General features: G+C 40.2%; 1 protein-coding gene across 4 annotated transcripts in view; it reads right to left on the bottom strand.

Moving 5' to 3' along the window:
- MALT1 (MALT1 paracaspase) overlaps positions 1–19,839 on the bottom strand; it is a 56,520-nt gene that overhangs the window by 10,397 nt on the left and 26,284 nt on the right. For 3 of the 4 annotated variants that reach the window (XR_004677602.1, XM_034995872.1, XM_034995874.1), the window contains exons 5-10: positions 18,703–18,881; positions 18,051–18,147; positions 17,505–17,537; positions 14,808–14,834; positions 12,215–12,247; positions 6,394–6,597 (exon numbers count right to left, since the gene is read on the bottom strand). Coding sequence is in view for 3 of the 4 variants with exons in the window: in XM_034995872.1 (XP_034851763.1) it covers positions 6,394–6,597; positions 12,215–12,247; positions 14,808–14,834; positions 17,505–17,537; positions 18,051–18,147; positions 18,703–18,881 (573 nt within the window). In the remaining variant the exon portion in view is untranslated. The remainder of the gene's footprint in view (positions 1–6,393; positions 6,598–12,214; positions 12,248–14,807; positions 14,835–17,504; positions 17,538–18,050; positions 18,148–18,702; positions 18,882–19,839) is intronic. The other variant, XM_034995873.1, reaches the window with a different exon arrangement.

Genomic DNA, 19,839 nt, shown 5'->3' on the forward strand with positions numbered 1-19,839 from the left:
AGAGATACAGCGAGAGAGGGAACACAAGCAGGGGGAGTGGGAGAGGGGGAAGCAGGCTTCCCGCAGAGCAGGGAGCCTGATGCGGGGCTCCATCCCAGGATCCCGGGATCGTGACCTGAGCCGAAGGCAGATGCTTAACGACTGAGCCACCCAGGCGCCCCTAAATGTAGCTTTTTCTAAGCAAAGAAGGGAAATCTAATTTCATGGATTATTTTTTCTTTTTGTTATGAGATATAAATATCACTAATTTTCCATCTAGAGTCTCTTGAATTAATAATCTAAAATTTGGGTTCCTTTTAGTATTCCATAGATGAGTCATTATTTCTTTACTGAGAAATGATCCTATAAAAACTGCACCAAACAACTCTGAAGATTTTCTTGAAGTTTGTTTTGGCTGTACAAAAACTCCCCCAGAATATCAGTATGGGCTTATTAAAATATTTGATAGAAATACTTGTGAAGGGGCGCCTGGGTGGCTCAGTCGGTTAAGCGTCTGCCTTCGGCTCAGGTCATGATCCCAGGGTCCTGGGATCGAGCCCCGCATCGGGCTCTCTGCTCAGCGGGAAGCTTGCTTCTCCCTCTCCCACTCCCCCTGCTTGTGTTCTCCCTCTCACTGTCTCTATCAAATAAATAAATAAAATCTTAAAAAAAAAAAAAAGAAATACTTGTGAAGACATATTCCTCTGGGCATGCAATCTCTAGGGCCCACTGACATTGCTTTCTCAGAATTCTGGATATGACGACCTCTTTCTATGGTATTCTAACGTTAACAGTAAAAAGGCGTTTAGACAGGGAACAACAGAAAAGCTAATCCTTTGTATCCATAGTCCCTATTCCTAGCAAAGAATGGGGCTTTGAACACTAAAACAATGTGCTTCATTTGGTCCTAGAGGGCGGGACCCCGGTCTACTTGAACTCCTACTAAAATGAGAAACATGGTTCTTTCATGTGTAACATTTCAGGTAAAAAATGACAAAATGGGCACATCCATTTATTAAGTGTGGGTTTATTCTATCTCATCTGTGCCCTGAATGAAATCATGTAGGCATTGAAAGAAATGAAAAAGAAAAGGAAGACAAAGTTCCTGCCCCAGGGAGCTTGCAACTCATTCAGTCCTGCTCATGTTGTTAGTTAAAGAACAAAGAAAGTCAGCACATAATGAAATACCATAAATTATGTGATTAAGGAAACCTTGTCCAATAGGAATAGGGTGCAGAGAGGAATCAGTGTGAGGTGAAGCAGCAGTGGGTGGCCTTGAGAGCCTGGGTGCAATCTAGAAAGGCAGAGAAAGAGTGAGGTTCATGAGAGGCAGGCAGAGCAGAAACAAACAAGGTGAGGACCGAGAATGGCAGCTCATAGAAAGGAGACCAGCCTGGCAAGGAATCCAATTATCATTGTAAATGGAAGTGAGTGTGCACTGATAGGGAGCGTTTTGAAAATCATGACACAGGGAGTAGATTTAATACACTAAGCAATGAAGATCAAGTAAGTGAAAAGAAAACCCGAAGAATGAGGGAAAATATTTGCAAAGCATGTATCTAAAAGGATAACCCGTGTCTAGAATACATAAAGGACTCTTCAATTTGACCATAAAAAGACAAATACCCACATAAAAAATGGGCAAAGGACCTGAATAAACATTTCTCCAAAGAGGATATACAAATGCAAATAAGTACATGAAAAGCAAAACAAAACGATGAGACACCACTTTGCACTTAACTAGGGCGGCTATATTAAAAACACAGGCAGTAACAAGTGTTGGCAAGATGTAGAGAAAGTGGAAACCTCATTTACTTCTGGTGGGAATATATAATACTTCTGGTGGGACGATACAATATACAACAAAGTGCACGTGCTTTGCAGAGTTGAGGCAGCTCCTCAAAAAGTTAAACTCAGAATTATCATGTGACCCAGCAACAGCAAACGCAATCCAATCCAAGGTACATACACCCAAGAGAACTGAAAATGTGTGTCCACACAAGAATGTGTACACGAATGTTCACAGCAGTGTTATTTATAACATCCACACAGTTTAAGCAACCTAAATGTCCATCTGATGAGTGGAAATGTGGTAGGCCCATACAGCAGATGATTATCCAGCCATAAAAATAATGCAACAACACGAATGAACCTTGAAAACAGTATGCTAAGTGAAAAAAGCCAGACACAAAAGGACACGTGTGGAATGATTCCATTCTATGAAATGTCTCGAAAAGGTGAATCCATAAAGCTAGAAAGTGGATGTGTTGTTGCCAGGGCTTTGGGATAAGGAGGAATGAAGAGTGACTGCTCATGGACATGGGGCTTCTTTCTGGGGTGATGAAATGTCCTGGAATCGGGGGACTGATGCACAACTCTGTGAATACACTAAAAGCTGCTGAATTGTACACTTCAGAAGAGTAAAACGCGTACTTCTTTGTCAAGTACAGGTACCCCTTGCTTTTTAAGTCTGCGTCAGACCACTTGGCTTTTACGGAAGACCTACATTAGTACCTGCTTTTGCTAATCAAAAGAAACCCGAAGAGGATTTTTGCTTTGATGAAAAAAGGCAAAAGCAAAAACAGCACTGAGTGTGTGTCTCCAGCGAGCACAAGCCCCGTAGGGGCAGCGCGAGCGGCACCTCAGGCTCCTTCCCCGGGAAGCACCCTGGGCACCCCAGCAGCAGCCCCAGCTGTGAACGGTGTCTGTGAGCCTCTGGGCTTTGTCTCCATTTGTGTCGTGCATCTGTTAGCAAGATGTGTCCTTAGGTATTAGAGAAGCCTGTTTGGGTCTGGGAACGCTCCCAAAATTTTCCATACAAATGCATGGTAAGTGCTTCTTCACCGTAGGCCACTTGGGCTTATGGAAGGTGTCGCAGGAGTGCTCTGCATTCCCGTAGCGGGGGACCTGCGTACAAGATGGGATGGTCTTCCCCACTGGTCTGTTCACCGCTTCTGAAAGCAAGCTCTGCTTATTTCTAACCTTCATGACCCTGCTCTGGTGACTCCTTCCCATCCACCCAGATTGTGACAAGTCCTCAAGGGTCTTCTCAGGCTCAGAACGCTCGGCAGGTTATCGTCCAGTTTCTAGCTTTCTGACACACCTCAGGCTCGCCCCGCTCTGAAGCCCTGCAGCACCACTCGGGGACACCCTGCAGTTCTTTGTAGGTTTAATTTCTTGGATAAAAATCACAATAGACATTAATCTTACACAGTGGTATAGCTTTTTCATGGTTTTGAAAGCACCTTCATATACATGAACTGATTTTAATCCATATAAGCAACCTTTAAATGATTTATAACCTTATTTTATTCTTTTTTTTTTTTTAAAGACTTTATTTATTTATTTGACAGAGAGAGAGACACAGCGAGAGAGGAAACACAAGCAGGGGGAGTGGGAGAGGGAGAAGCAGGCTTCCCGAGGAGGGGGGAGCCTGATGCGGGGCTCGATCCCAGGACCCTGGGACCATGACCCCAGCCGAAGGCAGACGCTTAACGACTGAGCCACCCAGGCGCCCCTATAACCTTATTTTATTCTTGAGGAAATTAAAAAGATCAAATGATTTGCTTAAAATCATAGAGGTGCTAGGTATTTGGACTCCAAAAAAGCATTTTTTTTTTCTCATTATATTAAGGGACTTATAATTTTGAGAGTATAAGTCATGTTCTTTATTTTCTGTATCTCCTTCAATACTTACACACTCCTTTACCTGGGCTATGGATATAATGGTGACAGAGCCAGAACTTGGATGCTGGCCAGGTCAACCACCGTGTTCCCACAGCACTGTCTCTTAATAATCTACTGCTGCTTTTCTAGGGACCTTTGCTCTAGAAAATACAAAACGTCAGCGTACTGGTTTTTCATGGCTTCACTACACTAATGTTTTAAAAACTCCTTTTTTTTTTCAAATGAACTCTTGGGCTGAACCTTAATATATTAATGACATATGAAAGCTGGGTTTCTCTAATTGAGGCCTTAAGTGGAATGCTACCTGGTTCAAATCTCCCATCTAAAGATGAAGGAAAAATGGAATTCAGGAAATTACAACAACAATAGCCACAATACTTTTAGTGGGCCAGGCGCAGGGATCATTTTGTCTTATTTATTCTGCAATCACCTCATTTTATGGTAGTCTACCCACTTCATAAATCCTTTTGGGCTTATGAAACTTAACTAACTTGGTTCTAGTTATACACTGGTCAGCAGAAAGGCCAGAGTGATGGACATGAATGAGCTTACTTGAGGCCTCCTGCTTCACCACTCAGCTCTGCTGAGCCGAACGACTCCTCTAGAGTAAATAAGTTTTACGCCATATTCTGACCAGACTCCTTCAATATCCTTCTCCACAAAAGCACAGCGAAGCTGCCACAGGAGATGAGTATAGAAAGGCACAGGGTGGGGGAGATACCGAGCCAAACAGTTACTCTCTATACATATGATAACTGGAGATCTTTATCTTCATTTGTCTGTAAGGACATGTAGTAGAAATCAGTTATTCCTGCTCTTCGAGTGTTTTATATGTTTTAGAAGTAAATTACCTATTTTCTGTTCTGTTGCAGTTTTTGCTTCTTCTACAAACCCACGGGCAACAGGATATAAAAGGGCATAAACTTGAGTGTCTGTGCTTTTCACATCTAAAGTTGTTCACGCTGGAATTCCGACGGCTCTGCCTCGGCCTCCCCTCCGCCCCCCCCGCAGGATACTAGCCGGGACCTGGGGCTGCCAACTGGAGGTAAAGGCAAGGTGCAGGAGGACAGCCCTCACCCTCAGGCCTCTACCACACTTTTATGCATTTAATGCAGATGTGCCTGATGTTTGGGGTATTCACAATACTTCAAAATATAATGCAGTCCCCCTGTTAAGACACGAATCAGTAGGATTTAAAAGGCTTCTAGCTTCCTTCAGCTGCCATTTTGCTTTAATATGCTTTTGTATTCTGTACTCCAAGATGATGTTTTTATATTGGGGCAAAGTTTCAGCATCAGCTGAGTTTGTTTTTTTTTTAAGATTTTTTTATTTGACAGAGAGAGAGCACAAGCAGGGGGAGCAGCAGAGGGAGAGGGAGAAGCAGGCTTGGGGGAGCCTCAGCTGAGCTGTTCTTGCCACAGCTTTTTAATATTTCTGATTCTCGACTTTGCAGGGGCAATTAAAAGTTTTGATTTAAAAAGCTAGACAAGGGACGCCTGGGTGGCTCAGTTGGTTGGGCATCTGCCTTCGGCTCAGGTCATGATCCCGGGATCCTGGGATCAAGTCCCGCATTGGGCTCCTTGCTCAGTGGGGGAGGCCGCTTCTCCCTCTGCTTGTCACTCCCCCTGCTCGTGCTCTCTCTCTGACAAATAAATAAATAAAAACTTAAAAAAAAAAAGCTAGACAAAGGGCTTAAAGCTAAGGTGATAATGTCAGTAAGAAATGAGCATAATCAGGGGCGCCTGGGTGGCTCAGTCGTTAAGCGTCTGCCTTTAGCTCAGGTCATGATCCCGGGGTCCTGGGATCGAGCCCCACATCGCGCTCCCTGCTCGGGGAAATTATTAGAAATTATTGAAGTAAAATAATTTGAAAGATACAGAAACTAAACCGATACTTTCTATTTATCACCGGCATGCCTAATGACAGGCCTGAAGATGCCTCTGTGCTGGTGGTCGGCTGTGAGCACAGGGTACCACTGTGCGTGCACCCCGGGAGATACAGCTCAGATAATCCCGCCGCTGGCCTTCCGTGTGTGCTTCTACCCAGTACAAGTAACTTACCGAAGAAATTACTACTGAAGGCATATTCTGGCTCTTTAAAAAATCTTTACCATAAACGTGGTGTTCTTAACATTTAAATGAGAGAATGAGTAAAACGATTACAAATTTACCATTAGAATTTTTGTGGAGGTCCACCTTTAACTATGTTTGTGTAGAGCTTTCATTTACAAATTGTTTTCATGTGCTTCATTCACCAACATATCCTTGCTAAATTCCAGTTCCCATTAAAGGACTAGAAAATACCAGGCAATAGTCAGAAAAAGGAATAAAACATACAGAATGTACACTTGGTTCCCTTTGTACTACACACGCGCACACACACGCGCACACACGCACACACCCAGCAGGACTGTACACATATGACTATACAATGTGCTGTCTGGTCACTGAGCTTCACTGTACTTGAATCTTACCAATAAAAAAATCACCTAAGATAGGAATAACAATATTGTTTTGATAAAACAACAGACATGAAAGTAAAGACGTTGAGCTAATTAGTAATTCCCATGGAACTACAGAATGAAGATCAAATCCATCATTTTTACAAAAAGAAGAAAACTCTTCAGTTGGACGTACTTACCACACCTTTCTCTGATTTTTATCTCTTAACCTAACTTGTACAATGAAGAGTGGATAATTATAAAAACAAAGATTATAAATATCTTACCATATACTCCTTTGTCTAAAAGTAGTAAAAATTCATCCACAGCATTTCGCATCTCATATTCAGTAAGATCCAACAGTGAAACAACTTTGAAATCTAGTTGTCTTAACAAGTTGGTCAATTCATACACATCCACCAAAGGAGCTTTAAGCTTGGGGTGCTCCCAGTAATTCATATTTCCTATCAAAAGAGCAACCTTGTCCTTTGCTGTTAAAAAAAAAAAAAGAGGGGGGATTTAGAGGAGGATATAAAGATTAAAATAAAACCTATGGAAGTGGTATACTTATAATAAGACATATACTTTACAAATAAGATCTCATTATTTAACTTCATTTTAGAACTATTACTTTATGTAGTAGGCCACTTTATACGGTATACTCTCCTGAGGAACACGGGTTGATAACTGATGAAACGAAACTTATTGATGCTTTTGAGAACCAGGCAAAGGATATTTATGAGCAGCATATGAAGCGTAATGGTAACACATATTAAATTAATACTTTTTTTCAGTTAGTAAAGAAATTAGTAAAGAATATTCAACTAGACTTTTAGAGCAAATTTAAACAAGCAATGTTAGTAAATTGGGTTCCCATCAAATTAGGTTCTGTTTTGCTGACAGTGGAAAGAGGCTAAAAACAAAAGAAATACCAAAAAGAGGAACAGGACAAATTTTCGTCAGAGCAAGTATGGGGAAAACCAAAGAGGGAGAAAAGCAGGGACTTAACAAGAGCTCTATCTGTATTTTTTCAGATGATGTACTGTCTCCTTTCGGCTTCCTTAAAAAAACAAAACAAAACAAAAAAAACCCTGTTTGGGAGACCTTAGGGATACATGAAGACCTTTTGTATGAATATCTTAACAGTTTATTTTCTGACCTTAGTGCAGAGACTTTGCTCAAAGATGTACTCTCGTATGAGGAATTTCTGTTTTTAAGGGGCAAACAGACCCACACCTATGCCTTAGAAAGTACCAGCTAGCTTTACCACGTGTAGAGCTTGTCCTGAAGTGGCTGTAGAAGGCTGGTCTGGGGTGCGGTCAGTGGACAGAGATCGGAGACCGTGCCCTGAAGGGAGGAACCTGTGAGGACCGGCAGTGGGGACGTGCAGCGCAGGTTCAGGCCCAAACCGTGCCAGAGGTGCCGGGAGCAGCGGACAAGGTGTAACCAGGGCACCTGGCAGAGCCCAGCCAACTGGCTGAGGAGCCGCACGGGGCAGGATTGGGAGCCGTCAACTGACACAGGCCAGGACTAGGTGACCATCCTCTGTCACTAAATGCTGCTCAGTAGTTTCTTTATAAATGATAACTACTACTCTCCTGAAATTGAAACAGGCATAAATAATCCCATTGCTGACTTGATGTCTACAATATGGGGTAGAATTTCAGATGTTTCAAATCATTAAACTGATGAAAAATCTTTGGTAAAATGTCTTTTCTTTCCACAGAACATTTAGGACCAGTGTTAAGCCAGGTCTGGAGAAAAACCAGTGCCAACTCTAGAACGGGGCTCTCTCAGAGTGAAAGAAAACCCCACTTTGTGAAAAGCCTCAATCTTTTTGTCATGACATCTTTATTCTAACATTCACAGTCTTAGAGGCTTCCTGCAAGTTGCCTATTGTTATAAGTACATGTATTTTAGAAAAAAATGAAATCATACTTAAACATTTCTAATTCAGTAAAAGTCACTTCAAGGCCTACATAAATGATAATTTTTTATTCAAAAGAAAAGGTCAATTATCAAGACTATTTAAAACACAAAGATTCAGACATAAAGTTGCTACTGAACTGCCTTTAGTTCTAAAAATCATTGAAAAAGTTGAGGACACTCAGGATAGAACTCAATAGGAGGCAGTATAAAACTTAACATTGCTTTTGTTTGTTTTAATTTCTTCTTAAATAAACTAGATCTGTGCTCTTACATCAAAGTACCCACTGTATGGCAAGACTGTTAGCTGGCTAATCCACAGAAAGAAAATTCTCAGTGCATTTTTTGTGAGTCCATCAACCCCATCAGAATTTAGACCCGTCGAGGGCGCCTGGGTGGCTCAGTTGGTTAAGCGACTGCCTTCAGCTCAGGTCATGATCCCGAAGTCCCGGGATCGAGTCCCATATTGGGCTCCCTGCTCGGCGGGGAGTCTGCTTCTCCCTCTAACCCTACCCCCTCTTGCACTCTCTCTCTTTCTCTCAAAAAAAAAAAAAAAAAATCTTAAAAAAAAAAAAGAATTTAGACCCGTCGATACAGTGACAGACTCAGTGCAGTCTACCTCTAAGTGGGGGAAGTAAGAGAATGTGTGTGTGGCTTACACACTACAGCCCAAATCACGGGCCCCAAAGTTATGCAGGTAGTGAAGCGTTTGTAAATTATTTTTTTGATGGAATATTATAATAATAATAATTATTTTTTAAAGATTTTATTTATTTGACAGAGATAGAGAAACAGCGAGAGAGGGAACACAAGTAGGGGGAGTGGGAGAGGGAGAAGCAGGCCCCCTGCTGAGCAGGGAGACCAATGCGAGGCTCGATCCCAGGACCCTGGGACCATGACCTGAGTCGAAGGCAGATGCTTAACGACTGAGCCACCCAGGCGCCCCTACTAATTTAATTCTAATATACGTCCTAGACTAAGTTTTACTGGCAAAAAACAATTATAAGAAATATAACCGAAAAAAAAATTCACTGGCGTCTGGGGGGAAAGACCAGTTTTCAAACTAAGCATGTTTTTTGCTAATGTCAACTCTTTATTCATGGATTTAGTCATCTATTTAGAAAGAACACTCGGTACAGTTTACAGAAGGCCAGGGTTCAACAATTTAAGAACTATGTGGCTCAAAATATATGTATCAATAGTTGACCATGGCACCTTAAAAGAATTTTCCCCAATTACAGTTTTTAACAGCCAATTCCTAAAATGTCTTAGAGCACTTTCTCGAGTGTAATGGTAATAAAGATGATGGGTAAGTAAATCTTACCTTGCTCAATCTACTTGTGATACAATTCCTGAGTGACAGGCGAACTGGGGTGCATTTGGAATAGAGAAGCAGACTGCAGTGGTCAACGTAAGAGATGACAAAGACCCATGCTAGGAATTGGTTGTAGAAAGGAAAAGGAAAAGCCAGACTTTAGAGATATGACAGAGAAAGAAGCGGTAAAATGCAAAGTTGGGGAGATAAGGGCAAGGAATCAAAGACAATTTCAAAATAGCAACTACATAAGCAATTCATGATGGCTTGCAAGTGATAAAATAGAGGGAAGAAATCTTCTGAAGAAAAACATTTACTGTAAGAGCCACCCACAACTTCTTGAACACAAACCATTTATTGGAAAAAGGAAACAAAATTGCCAGTTGATTAAGCAACAGAATAATAAAACCACTTCAGAAAGCTATTTTAACTACATGATCCTAGGCATCTTCCAAAGCTTAATGCAATGTATTCTTCAAAAACGGGTACAATGTTACTGTATTAATTCCATGTGTAATTACTTGAATAGTGTGTTATTCATCTTACCTCCTCTAAAATAAGTAATATTTGTAAGTACCTGGAAAAGAACCTGATACAGATTAAGTGCTATTTAGGTATTTGTTAAGTATAAAAACACTTGGCTATCAAAAATTGAGTATTAGCACCAAATTTGACTGACTATACAGTCCCTGTTGGTCTGCACAAAATCTTTTAATCTCTATGTCCTATAAAGTCAAGTCAAAGCCTACCTCTCCAGATGTTGTAGAAGGTGTGGTCACCTCCAAGGAACCACGCTATCCTTGCCCTCAGGGTATAGACCCGCAAGCCAGCTCCGGCCCCGAATCTGGGCTGCCCTGTGATTCTCTCTGAACAACATAATTTGGCGTGACACTTGCCAGTTCTGGGTCTAAACTTAGGAGGTCCAGACGACTCCCACTTTTGAGACCCAGACACCATGTAAAGAAAAAATTTAGCTACACAGCAAGACCATGTGGGGAAGGAGGGGAGGACGGGGAGGGGGAGAGAGTGAAGTAGGCCCAAGGTTGTACAACGGGAAGACGGAGGAGTACAAGACCCTTCTAAGGGGGCGGCCACTATTTAGCACAGCTAAGCTACCCCTCAAAAGCTACCACTTTTCAAAAGAACCTAGAAATCTAAATTTTGATATAATGCCTGATTAATGACAACTGATTCTGTTAAAAAATACTATATGGACTCCCCTCCCCATCCCCACCCCCCACAAAGGTTACCCAGTTTGTGCCCTTTTCTCTGTGGTCTGTGGTAATCTCATGTATGCTACTGCTTGGTCTGAATTTCCATCTCTATGTTGATGATGCTCCTAACTCTACCTCTAATCCTGCTCCCACTCCCCGCCCCTCCGAGCTCCAGATCCATATACACAAATGCCTGCTGTATATCTTCACCTAGATGTGATCAAATACCTCATACAGGTTACGTCTCAAATGGATAGTCATCTACCCTCTGGATCTTGCCTTCCATTCTGTATTCTCTAACTCAGTGGACTATTATTGCTGCCCACCTAGTGGGACAACCAGGAATCCAAGCAGACATGGTGATTCCTCTCTACTTTTTATGCCCTATAGCAAGGTCATGAGAACAGCTTACTGATTCCATCGCCTAAAGGTCTTCCGAGTCTGCTCTGTCTTCTGCATTCCCACTGGTACCATCCTTGTTTAGATTCCCATGATTTCTTATCTAGACTATTGCAACAGTCTCTTAATTTTTCTCCTAACCAAAACATTGTCTCCCTCCAGTTTACCTTCTCCACCCATACCAGGCTGGCCTTTCAGAGAGACAAACCACAGCCCTCTATCAACAAGTTTCCTTCCAATGGCTTGCATGAGAAACGGGGCTCCTCAAGGGCTGGCGTCTTCCGACTTCTCTCCCACCTTCTCTTTGTGCTCTAGAGGACTGTGTGTTACTTGCAGTTCCCAAAATACAGTATACCAGCTCATTCTCTACAACCGTGTGCTTGCAATTTCATGCTTCCTCTGTCTGAAAGGTCCTTCTAGTCATCCTTTTTTTTTTTTTTTAATTTTTAAGTAATCTCTACACCCAAGGCGGGGCTTGAACTCATAACCCTGAGATCAAGAGTTGCACACTCCACTGACTGAGCCAGCCAGGCGCCCCTCTATTCATTCTTTAAAATATAAAGCTGCTATTGCAACCTCTCCTGCTTCCCCGATCTCTAACCTCACTAAGACACAGGATTAATCACTTCTATGTAACATGTGCGAGTTTCTTGTTTACCTAGTTGTTTGTTTGCATGCTGCCAAAACAAAGAAATTGCTCCACAGAAGTTGACTAGGTCCCAGAAACTGAATTCATAATCTTTTTAAGATCCCTGTTCTACAATTTCTTTTACAAATATCCAAAATAAAACATTTGGTCTCAGTGTCATTTAAATATTTATAATGTCAAATTAAAATATCTTGAATCCCCCTCATGACCACCATAAAAGCATTATAAAACTGCATTTTGACCCAGCATTTTATTTACTTATTTAAAAAAAGATTTTATTTATTCATTTTAGAGAGAGAGAGAAAGCTTGCGAGTGGGGTGGGGAGGGGCAGAAGGAGAAGAAGAGAGAGAATCTCACGCAGATTCTGCGAGATCACAATGTGAGCTGAAACCAAGAGTTGGACGCCCAACTGACTGAGCCACCCATGTGCCCCTATTTTGACCAAGCATTTTATTTACTTATTTATTAAGCAGGCATGGAGCCCAATGTGGGGCTTGAACTCACCACCCTGAGATTGAGACCTGAGCTAAAACCAAGAGTCAGACACTTAACCGACCAAGCCACCCAGGCACCCCTGGACCAAGCATTTTAAAGCTCTACTCACCCAAAGGCTGATCAGCTGTTTGCTCTTTATTGTCTACAAAAAGATAAAAATATAAAAAAGATAAGGTGTTATTGTCCATGATACAAACATCTGCAGGGTTAAAGATATATGGAAACAATGAACAATAACATCAGCAGCATCAAAAGACAGAATGTGGTTTCTAACAGCTAACTAATAATTTTAATATTTTCAGATTATTTTTTTTTTAAAGATTTTATTTATTTATTTGACAAAGAGAGACACAGCGAAGAGGGAACACAAGCAGGAGGAGTGGGAGAGGGAGAAGCTGGCTTCCCACCGAGCAGGGAGCCCGACATGGGGCTCGATCCCAGGACTCTGAGAGCATGACCTGAGCCGAAGGCAGACGCTTAACGACTGAGCCACCCAGGAGCCCCTAATATTCTTGATAAATATACCTGGATGGACAGAGTAGAATCAGGACAGGGGACTGTTTTGGTAATTAATGACCATAGCTGGGGGTAGTAATCTTTAATATGCTAGGGAGAAATTAGTCTGGAAATGGTGGGTGGTGTACTAAGCAGTAGCAGGAATGGTCAGCAGTTACTGAAGACTTGCCTGGTACTGTTCTAGGTGTTTTAAATATAATGGATTTAGATAAGCCTCATCTTGTCTATGAGGTATATACTTCCTCCATAATATAGATAAGGAATCTGAGGCACAGGGAGATTGAGTCATTTGCTCAAAGTAATTGAGCTTCTAAGTCTCACTCCATAGTCCATGCTCTTTGCCATCTACATACATAAAATGAAAATAAATACGACCATGCAGGAAAAGATGCAGGGAAAGATGGGAGTTGAGTCAATAATGTGTTTACTATTATAGACAGGGTAACTCTGTTTGCATTCTTAATAATATATGTAACTATAGGAATCTGTTAAAAGTTCATTAAAAATTTTCTTTTTCAAAAACTCAGTGTTGGGGGCATCTCTTGATTCTTGAGGAATAAGGATATAATGAAAGAGCGGGCCAGGAAAATCTTAGAAGCTTAGTGGTGGTTTCTCGCAAAAGTTTTCCTGAAATAACTTTTCACAGTGTTCGCTGAACAGCAAGAAATGAGAGACCAACTTAGGAAAAGAGGATTCTAATGAGACCGAGAGAAACAACTAGCTCCGTCACTGCATGGGTCTGGATGTCTGAAGCACATGTCCCTGGGAGGCCCCTCAGGAGGACGGCATACCCGTAACAGAGGCCTTCCGGTTTGGCTCATTTGCATCTGTGTAATGGGCACAGCCCGATCATCACTAGCGATAATAGAGGTTTATTAGTAAAATGTGGGCACGAAACTAAGCAGACTAGTTACGGTGCTAAAATAATGAGAAATAACATGTGAGAAGACGAGGGATCACTGTAAATATTAAATGATGTAACTGACTTCTTAAACTACTCCTGTAAGGTTTTAGTTTCAGATATTTTCACAGGCTCCATCACTGCCTTTCAGGATCTCAGGCCCATGCTGATGTCCCCTATCTTTACGTGGTCTTCAGTATTACTATGCTTTTCACCATAGTTGAGGCTTTCCTTTCAGCTTTAATCAGAAATCTGATTAAAATTGGTGAGAGTGATGAATACTTCTGCCGTCAGTCTCTCTCTCTTATTATTATTTTTTTAAAGATTTTATTTATTCATTTGACAGAGAGAGACACAGCGAGAGAGGCAACACAAGCAGGCGGAGGGGGAGAGGGAGAAGCAGGCTTCCCGTGGAGAAGAGAGCCCGATGCGGGGCTTGATCCCAGGACTCTGGGATCATGACCTGAGCCGAAGGCAGATGCTTAACGACTGAGCCACCCAGGCGCCCCTCTTTTTTTTTTTTTTAAAGATTTTATTTATTTATTTGAGAGAGAGAGGGAGATAGCAATAGCATGAGTGGAGGGGAGAGGGAGAGAGAGAAACAGACTCCCTGCTAAGCAGGAAGCCCACCTCGGGGCTTGATCCCAGGACCCCAGGATCATGACCTGTGCCAAAGGCAGATGCTTAAACTAACTGAGCCACCCAGGCGTCCCTGCTGTGCATCTCTTAATGGTCCACGACCACCTATTTCTCTGTATAACACCAATGATCCTCAATCACACACCTTTTACTTCAAATAAAGACACTCCAGGGGCACCTGGGTGGCTCAGCTGGTTAATCAACTGCCTTCCGCTCAGGTCATGATCCCAGGGTCCTGGGATCGAGCCCCACATCAGGCTCCTTGCTCAGCGGGGAGCCTGCTTCTCCCTCTTCCTCTACCTGCCACTCCCCCTGCTTGTGCTCTCTCTCTCTTTCTCTCTCTGTGTCAAGTAAATAAATAAAATCTTAAAAAAAAAAAAAAGACACTCCATTAACTGCCTTTTTATGACAGAGTTATACACAATGATAAAAACATACATTGATATTTTCTGTTGCTACAGTATACTTATTCTGCAGCCCTATAATCTAGAATATTTTTAATATTTTCACTTGCATGAAATTATGCTTCATATAAGTACTAATTTCAACCCTAAATTATATTATTTTAATAATGAAAAAATTTACTAGTACTACAACAGAAGAATATCTAGTTATTGTATTCAAGCTAATGTTTTATATTACTCACCAGGATGTCCAAGATTATTTAATTCATCTAAAATGAAATAAGAGAAAATAAATTAGTTTTAAATAATCAAACTGCCAACTTAGTACAAGTAGTAAGACTAATCAGAAAAGCAGGTTTCAAGCTATTAAATCATGTTATAATATTTCATTAGTTTAGAACTTTTCAAATGCCTTCAGGGAGAAGCCATGCAACTACCAAGCATGAAAGAATGCTACTGTTGATATTGTGTAGAACTTTGAGCTATTGCTACTTTCATTAAATGACAAAAAGCTGAACAGACTCATTCATCATTTGTTCAAAGTTTTAGACATTCTGGCCTTTTGGGACAGAAACAGTCAAGGGATAGGTCTGTGGTCTCAATGGTAAACTTTGGGAAACTAAGAAACAATCTCAAATGATTTCTTCATTTTTAATAAACTTTTAATTTTAGAATAGTTTGAGATTTACAGAACTAAAGTGAAGACAGTAAAGAAGAGTTCCTGCATACACCCATACCCAGCCTGTTTTAACATCTTATGTTTAGTAAGGTGTATTTGTCACAACTAATGAACCATTAATGTTCTTTTCTCCCCCGGGACCCCATGCAGGACACCACATTATATTTTCTGAGGTCTCCTTGGGCTCTTTGTTGTGACCGTTTCTGAGGCTGTCCCTGTTTCTGATGGCCTTGACAGTTGTGAAGGTTACTGGTAGGGACTTTGTGGAATGTCTCTTACTTTGGATTAGTTGATGTTTTCCTTACGCTTAGACTGGTGGAATGTGTTTTTGGAGGTACAGTGGTTTCAGAATTATTAACCCGTACTCTCCAGCTAAGGGAGAGATAAAATCATCTAAGCAAATACCCATGACATTATAGCCATCTATTTTTCCTTTACAAATCTTATGAAGATGCAAATTAACATTAACAGTAAATTACGAATGTTATGCTGTTGATAAGATGTCACAGAGGAACTTATTCTTATCTGTGATGTAAAGTCAACGGAAGAGCATCATCAACTAGAGTACAGGGCTCCATACAATTTCTTTTACCTCTTGTCTTATAGACTTCATTCATTTCTAGTTACTTAGGTCAGCACCTTGTTCTTCCTTCCCCTCTTCACTGAAGTTGCTGCATACATTTGTAAAGCATTTAGATTCTCTGGTCACATTCTGCCTTCCATCCCGGGATTCCCCCTCCCCTGACCTCCTACTAAATGATTTTAAAAACTTGCACACATGTATTCACCATTACAATGATCATACAGAATAGTTTCACTGCCCTAAAAAAATCCCCTGAGCTTCACTTACTCAATCCCCACCTTTTGTCCTGACCAAATATCTTTAACAAAACACATAAAGTGAGATAAGTAACATCATGTTAGGCAGGTTAAAAAAAAAAGATCTGATGTAGGATACTGTTAATGGTATGTGTCAATCCACCAATTATGAAACATCTCAACATTTACACTTTTTTAGAAAGAAAAGTTGGATCTAATTCTCCCATTTGAAATTTCTGAAGTAGTTTTCATGCTTGGATCTTCATCTCTAAGTGTGCTGAAAGGCTTATGTGAAAATTAGAATTTGACAGTGTGCTTGCTACTGTAAAGACTACAGAGATAATCATACAGGTAAAGACACAGCACAGCAAGTAATTTCCATGCATCACCCTGAAGCCGAACAGCAGGGCTAGTTTATATCTGTTCTTAGAGATATTCAACTTTGGAAAGTTTAAAAATCATGCAATTAGGCAAAAAAGACGTAAGAGAAGGAAGAGGAGTTTGTTAGGATTTCTTCACTTAGCTTCCCTCGTGTAAGGCCTCTATAGACAACAGGATTGGAATTCCCCTTACGCTAGAGAATTCCTGTTCAAAAGTATGCATTAGGACAAAACAGTAATTACAGCATTTCAGCGTGATACCATAGAGATACAAAAGACAGGAAAACCCAGGAAACAAGAGATTTAACTTTTTTTGTTTTTTACTTTATCCAAGTAGAGCCCAAGATTATCTAATAGTTTAAAGAAGCAGAAATTGAAAAAATACTTTGCTATTTACAAACCAAATTCTGTAAAACAATGTGATGTACTAAGGGAAGGTAACAAGTATTAAAATTTACTCATTAGAACTTATGTACAATGCTTTGCATAATTAAATTTAAAAGCTTATGTTGAAATAGATTTTCCAGTTCTCTTTATATATTATGGTAAAGATGACATGGTAGATTAATCTACAGACTTAGAGCTTCAAAAAATGGATCTTACTAATTTTCTACTGAAACAGAAATATTAGGCATTTGATAAAATGTGTTGAACAAGAAATCGCCTGTCCTGAAACGCTCACAAAAGCCACATTTACATTTGAACAGCAAATAATCATGGCTAAAAGGACGGCTAAAGTCATTTAAACAATTATCCATGGTAGTATAGCCGTCCATCTTTTTAACGAATTTTGTAAAGATAAAAATTAACATTAAGAATTAGTTGTAAATGTTTCCTATTGGTAAGATGTACAGAAATGCTCTTCTTATATGCAACAGAAAATCAATGGAAACTAGTTACCTTAATAGTGTGTCAGTTTAACAATGTCCCTGGCAATTTACAAATCCTGAGGCTCAGTGAAATTTCTCTCTTACAGCTAGTATTTTTTCCATCACTGCACTCAGCAGGCTAGAGCACTCCACCAACCCCCAGAGGAACCAGCATGCAGGGTATTACACTACCTTCAGTGCACTCCACTGCCTCATCTGTTCTTCCTTGTTCCAGAGAAAACAAATGTGAACATACTGTAATTCATGATCTTAGGAAGGGCAGCCATCAGGTAAACAGAGAAATAAGTATCATAGAAATATGTTGGCAAACCAACATATGCATCAACCCTCCTACTGTTGACAACTTAACTATAAATGCATTAAGCTTCAGCAGAGCAAACTCCCAGATTACAAACTTTATAATGGGGACTGCTGATTAATGATCATTCTTTCCTTTCTATGTCTGTGATGCCTGGTTTTTAAAAGTGTTTTATTAAAAATCTTTTCCCACTTAAAGTTTTTTTATAACTAAAGTTTTAAAGAGTACTTTTTTTTCGCCACAAATGTTTATGATTGTGAATTTAGTATGTATTCTCTCGACTTTCTATATAAATAATATAACTCTGGATACTTAACACGACATTAAATAGAATGAGGTAAAAAGCAGAATTTCCATTGCTTTAATATTTCATTTTATATCATTTCTACTCTACTTACCAGAACACTAAGATTACTTACCTATGATGATTTCTACCTTCTTGCTATCTTGACTGTCTCGGTCATTATATACATGACACCAGTAGGTTCCCTGATGTTCCAGATCCACATAAGGTACCTGTTATCAATATCAGAACACACACACACACATTTCCTTTCAATTTAATTTTAATTGGCTTGGAGAGAAACTTATTTTGAATTAGGAAAAAAAACCTGTAACATTTAAGAGGACTTTAGACATTCTTAGATTATTTCCATTTATTATTAGATTAAGTATTAGCAGGCAAATGATACAATGATTCCAATAATGGTGAGTTAGGTATAGTACTATTTGACATTTTAAAGATTTTATTTTAAGTAATCTCTACACTCAATGTGGGGATCAAACTCACAACCCCACAATGAAGACCTGCCCACACCACCGACTGAGCCAGCCAGGCGCCCCTATCTGACATTTTAGTATAAGCCCTTAGATGTGGGCTAGTGTTATGTTCCAGCATTTCTGTAAATATAAGAATGAGTTAATACTGAATAACAAGGGACTTGAAATGAAAATAAGGAAAACATTAAAACACCTCAACGAATATGAATTTTAATGTTGGTCTTAATTTTCAATTATACTACTTATTTTATGTATCTACACAAAAAAATACCCAAATAACCAACTTCTTACCATGTATAGCTTCTTGGTCTCATGTATTAATGGTGATTCATTTCTGAACCACTGGTAGTGAGGAATAGGGCTTCCAACAGCAACACACTGTAAGACCAATGTGTTACCAAGCATCAGCTTTTGGGACCTTGGTTCAACGCAGATTTGCAACTTGGGTTCAGAGATGCCATCCACACTTCCTTAAATTCAAAGAAAAATACCACTGAACATAAATAAAATCCCTAGGTCAGTAAGAAAAAATTTCCCTCCTTTAACTAAAAAAAAAAAAAAAACCAACAACATAAAAAGGTGTTTTCAAGTTATTTTTTATAATCCTTAACAGTACCTCCTAAAACCGTTTCATAAAACTGTGACAATTCTAGAAATACTAAGAGATGTTCTGTGGATAAAAGGATGCTGTAGACAAGTATGTTTAGAAAATTCTGGGTTAAACAGAGTTAAACAGATTTTTTTACTGCAGGACTCCTCAGAGCTTTAAGTGTTATATGCTCTGTTTATTTAGAAGGGCAAAATAGTTCAAGTGGTTTCCACACATGTTTGGCCACAGATTCTTTTTGGTGGGGGCAGATAACTTATTAACATCTTGAGTGATACTCACATTCAACACAGAAAGTTCTACATTCTGCGGTTTAACTTATTAAAAGACGGAGTTTTAGCATGGAATAAATATGGATGGATGATTGCTAGCATTTCTTCCTAAGGCAGAAACCAGAAAGCATTATTACTATTTTTTTTTTTAAGATTTATTTATTTATTTTTTTAAGATTTTATTATTTGACAGAGAGAGACAGCGAGACAGGGAACACAAGCGTGGGGTGGGCTGGGGTGGGAGAGGGAAAAGCAGGCTTCCCGTTGAGCAGGGAGCCTGATGCGGGGCTCGATCCCAGGACCCTGGGATCATGACCTGAGCCAAAGGCAGACGCTTAACGACTGAGCCACCCAGGCGCCCCTAAAGATTTATTTATTTTAGAGAGAGAGAGAGCATGTGCACGTGTGCACCCATAGGGGGTGGGGGAGGAGGAGGAGAGAGAGAATCTTAAGCAGACTGCACGCTCAGTACGGAGCCCAACACAGGGTTCAATCTCACGACCCTGAGATCATGACTTGAGCCAAAATCAAGAGTTCAGTGCTTAACTG

This window comes from Mirounga leonina, unplaced genomic scaffold, assembly GCF_011800145.1.
Source record: "Mirounga leonina isolate KUSES-001 unplaced genomic scaffold, KU_Mleo_1.0 Mir_93, whole genome shotgun sequence".
Taxonomy (NCBI): Eukaryota; Metazoa; Chordata; class Mammalia; order Carnivora; family Phocidae; genus Mirounga; species Mirounga leonina.